At 34.1% G+C, this 5107-nt stretch overlaps 1 protein-coding gene across 1 annotated transcript; it reads left to right on the top strand.

The window, feature by feature from the left end:
- Positions 1 to 2493: 2493 nt before the first annotated feature.
- On the top strand, positions 2494 to 2895 carry LOC142614987 (auxin-responsive protein SAUR67). Its single transcript, XM_075787663.1, has one exon. It carries the CDS (start codon positions 2494 to 2496, stop codon positions 2893 to 2895), a length of 402 nt encoding a protein of 133 aa, XP_075643778.1.
- The last annotated feature ends 2212 nt before the right edge of the window (positions 2896 to 5107 follow it).

Here is a 5107-nt window from a genome sequence, read left to right as displayed (position 1 = left end):
TTTGAATTTATTTTAAAATCCGAAAATAATTATTCTATACTAAATCTTGTAGTAATTTCCCTTTCAATATACAAAATCAAATATTCCTTTTCGATTTTAAATTTTTTTTCCTGATGTGAAGCCTTGTTTTAACAGTATTCATAATTGAAATTGCTCGTTTTGTAATTGTAGTAAAATGAAAGAAAAGAATAGTAAGCACAAGTACAATCACTATATAAACAAGTTAGTAAGTTGTGAATCAAAATTAGTGCTAAACTATTATAACCTCTACTTATTATAATAATTGAATTATTAAAAATGAAATAATAATGAGCTAAAAGCCTAAGAGGGGCCTAAAAAATGAACCATTAGAGCATTTGTGACATATAATTAAGGGTCTAGTTAATGGGTGCCCTTAGAACATTTGTTAATAAACTATTTTAAAAAAGTTTTGAAACTATTTTCATAAGAAATTTCAAAAAACTATCAAAATAATAAGTTGCTTTTTTTCTTCTTTCTCATACAAAGTTTTTGAAAGCATTTCTTAAATGAATTCCCTTATGGAATTTATAAAAATTTGTTGCCAATTCCCCTCTGGGCACAACTATTTCCACTTTCAAATCTACAACATTCTTAGAGCATTTGCATTCAAGTTCTTAAAAAATTTATTATTTTACAATTTAAAAAGTTACTTTATTTATTTTACTATACGATTTCAAAATTCACTCAACATCCTAGATTTTATTTTACAACTCATTAAAATAATATAAACTACCCCATAAAAAAATATAAACAACTCATTTTTCTCTCTTCAGCAAACCAACCACCATCAACAACCACCTACCATCGAAACTCGTCCCAGCCACTGAAACCTAGCCATCACCACCACCAGTTAAACACCGAAAACCAAGATCAAGGCAACCAATATCAGGGCCACCACCAAGGAAACCCAGCCATCACCAGCCACTAACAGCCATTACTAAAAAGCAAGGAAACCCAAACAATAGCAAGGAAACCAAAACATCAAAAACCCAAACACCAACAAAAGCTCAACCACCACCACCAAAATCCTAACCCATCGACCCCAAATACCAACCCACACACTCGAATAAAGTTGGTTTTTGGTGTGCATGGTGCTAAAATAACAATTTGGGAGATTTTATACCTCTCAATGCTAATGCTCTTGGGTGTCAATACTAAGGATGTTGTGAATTTGAGTGTGGAAATTTGTGTCTCTAGAGTTTCTGTTTTCTAGTTTCATATGCAAGTTCTTTACAGGCTTACAGCCACCTGAAATCTATCATGGCATCATGATTGCTGTTATTGAATGATTGCTGTTATTGGGACAGCATATCAAACTGTCTTTTAGGCTCCAGAAAAACTGTGATTCATCTCCCCTTACGAAAAGTCCAGACAATTGCCTCCAGTAAAAGTTTTAATAGTCCTCTTTGCACGTGCATTCCATCTCATGTACCCCCAACTACATTCAATGAGTGCCTCTATATTCCTATCTTAACCCACTTTTTTGGTAAATTAACTCAGACAATTTGGTAAAATGCAATGAAATGATATATAAAATTTCTCACAAACAGAGATTAGATGATAAATTAAGGTGGGACCAACTTTTTCTTCCAAGTACGATCTACAAAGTTCCATATATCCTATTAGTTACAAAATCTTCCTGCCAGGATAATGATCACTAGCTAAAGTCTAACAATGTGACTGATCAATTACCAAACTTAGAATTAATTGAGCTCCAATATGGCCCATGTAGCAAGCAAAGTCGTAAACAATTTAATTCCACAGCCCTACAGAAAGTGATCCAGAAAGAAGGGGTTGTTGAGCAATGACAAATATAACCTGATCTTTTTGGAACTCATGAATGTAGCTGTGTTGTTAAAACAAGTCCATATTACTGGTACTTCACGTGCACTTCCTTCTCACTCGATCTGTTCATGAATCATGAGATCCTTGTTTATATTTTATTACAATCCATTATTGTGTGATCTAAATTAACCAAATTAGTCAACTGATTTGAATGTCCAAACTTAGAAGTTCATGAATCCTAATCAACCGCCAATAACTGGTTAGTTTCTCATTTCAAATAGCTAAAAGACTTGTCACCATAACCTATTTTGATTTAATGCCAGAATTGCTTGTAGTGAAGCCAATTAATTTTCATGTGTATGTGATCAATTTGGCCCCCACCAGCGTTACTGATCATGAATAGTTTCAATAAAATCCAAAACAAGCCCACGTCCAAAACCATGTATTCTATCCAATCAGCACATGGTTTTGGTTGAAACTCTAGCTGAAGTTCACGTTCAATCAAAACTCAAATATATATAAGTTCCCAAGGCACTCTACCCAAGTACCCATACCCATACCAGTACCACACCCTCTTTAGTAAACACATACCAATTGTCCCACACTTCTTTGTTTCTATAGTTCAATCCTACAATCTCACACAAAAACCAAGAAAACAATATGATCAGCTTGATAAAAGTCATTGCCATGGCAAGGAAGTGGAAGAAAATGGCTGGCATTGGGAGGAGAACAATCTCCCTGCCTAGAATCAACCACAATATTAGGTTAGCTGATAGAGGCCATTTTGTTGTGTACTCTGCTGACAAGAAACGTTTTGTTGTACCATTGGCTTATTTGAGGAGCAAAATATTTAAAGAGCTATTTAGGATGTCTGAGGAAGAGTTTGGGATACCAAGAGATGGGCCACTCACTTTGCCATGCGATGCAGCTTTCATGGAGTACGTTGTCTCTGTGGTTCAAAAGAGTATCTCTCTTGAGCTCGAGAAGGCATTGCTAGAATCACTAGGGTCCTGTCAGAGCTTGGCGAATAGTGCATCAGTGTCTGAAGGCTTGAGTTATCGTCATCTCATCATGGAGTCCATTGTGTAACATTGAAAATCAGATTCGTTGTCCCTGTTAATAATGGTTCAATAAAGGTCTTGTAAATTTTTGTTGCAAAAGTACACGCCAATAGGCCTTTTGTGAAGCCCAAAAGGCACTGGCCGGTGCATTCGGCTTCTGGAAAATACAGACCATGTGGGCCCATTTAGAGCCCATGATTACAAGTGGGACAGTTTTTTTTTACTAATGAACTGGCCCAATATATACGACGCCTCTCTTCTTTCAGTTCATCAGCAACCGAAACAACCCCCCCCCCCCCCCCCCTCTTATTTATTTATTTTGAGAAGGAAAGAGTTGCGATTAACTGTGGTAGTGTCACCATGAATGAAATTCTTAAAAGTCATATCTTTGTTTTGTTTTTGTTTTTAAGGAAAAAAATTATATATATATATATATATATATTAAAATAAGATAACATTTATCCTATCATCAATATTTACACCCAAAAAAAAAAAAGAAGAAAAAAAGCGTCGACTATCATCTTTATGAATTATGATATCTATTTATGTTATTGATGGTGTGATATAACATACTCCACTCGTTACAAAATAAATGGCTAAGATTTAAGAGTTTTATAGTGGAATTATCTTAAATACTCTCAAGATTTTAATATTGTTTTAGGAGGATTACACCCAGGTTTGAACTGTAGTTTCTCTATTGGAGAAAAGTAAAGGTATCACTTGAATGGTAAAAGCTTGGTAAAACCAAAAACCTTCTTATTCTAAGAAAAATAATTAATTTTTTCTTCTTCTATATAATTAGATTTTCTCCTGCTGAATAATGTTAGAACATATGTGATTCATGTTAGGAACATATGTTATCATGGATTGGCTAATCCTTTGACAAAACACACTTTATTTGTATTTGGGTAAATTTAGGATGTGTTTAATACTTCAAGGAACAATGTTTCAAGTTCAAGTGTTAAAAGCCATACAAGTCCGTCCAAGAATCAAATGAAGAAGTGCTAGATTTTAAAGCTAGACAGTTAACTCAACAGCTAGTATCTCTCGAGGCTTAAAAAGCTGTTTTAACCCGAGGCTCGACAGCTACTCGATAGATAGGGTATCTGTCGAGATTTATGAAAATCAGCTTTTCAGATCTGATTTCATTCCAATCCGTGAATGTATGTTTGGGCCTTCTTTTCTCACAACCTTAAACATATATAAAGATTATTTTAAGGGCCGTCAAGGGTTGCTCAAGTTGCTCGTGCGTGTAGCAAAATTTTGTTTATGCAAATTGTGACCAGAGACAGAATTTGCCCTAGTTCTTCTTTCTCTTAAAGAAGCTGCTGTGTTTGTATACCGTAAGGTTTTGTGACCAAGCAACTTCGTGATCTTCATTGTGTGATGAACTGAAGAACTTTGCAGCCAACATCTTTTTCAAGTTGGTAATCAAGTTACGTACTGGGATCCGCGCATCTATTGGTTAGTCACGTACTAGGAGCCGTGCATTAAAATGAGAGATTATCATTACAGAACAAGTTCAATTGAGTATTATGGCAAGGGTTCAACTGAAGGTTGGTATAAGGTACTGAGATTCATTTACTTGTAATCGCTTGTTGTGATAATAATGAATTTTCGGGAGTGGTGACCTTAAAATCATTCGGTGGAGTTTTTGCCGTGTAGGTTTTCCCCATTCGTAAACAAATCACCATGTTAACTTTATTTTCCGTTGCATTTTATTTTAATTGGTGATTTTTTTGTGCTGTCACGTACATTGCATGTTAATTTAATTAATTAATAAACTTGGATAATTAATCAATTAATTCATCACAAGGGGTCAATACATTTTTGGCCTATCAAATAAGAAGATATTGTTAAAACAATAGAATACATTGTAAGAGCATCCAAATTGGTGGAGCCATAATTTTAGCTACTTGGCTCCATTAAAAGTTATTTTATCTATTTTACCTTTTCACTTTACAAGATACCCCACATTAATGGTTTTATTTTAGTTTTCAACACAATAAAATAACATAAACATCACAATAAAATAATATATCTATTACAATAAAATATAAAAAACAACCACCACCACCAACACAATAAAATAATAATTTTTAATAAAATATTATTATTTGTTTTAACTTCTTAGCTACAGTGCACAACCATCTTTTGCTGTGCACTACAGCAGGAAAGCTAAAAAATTTGACTTTCCCTCCACCATTGTAGCATTTTTTTTTTTTTAATCTTTGGTGGTG

The sequence above is a fragment of the Castanea sativa genome, chromosome 1 (genome assembly GCF_040712315.1).
Source record: "Castanea sativa cultivar Marrone di Chiusa Pesio chromosome 1, ASM4071231v1".
Taxonomy (NCBI): domain Eukaryota; kingdom Viridiplantae; phylum Streptophyta; class Magnoliopsida; order Fagales; family Fagaceae; genus Castanea; species Castanea sativa.
The sequence above is the reverse complement of the archived record's forward strand: the minus strand, read 5'-3'. Positions and strand labels throughout refer to the sequence as shown.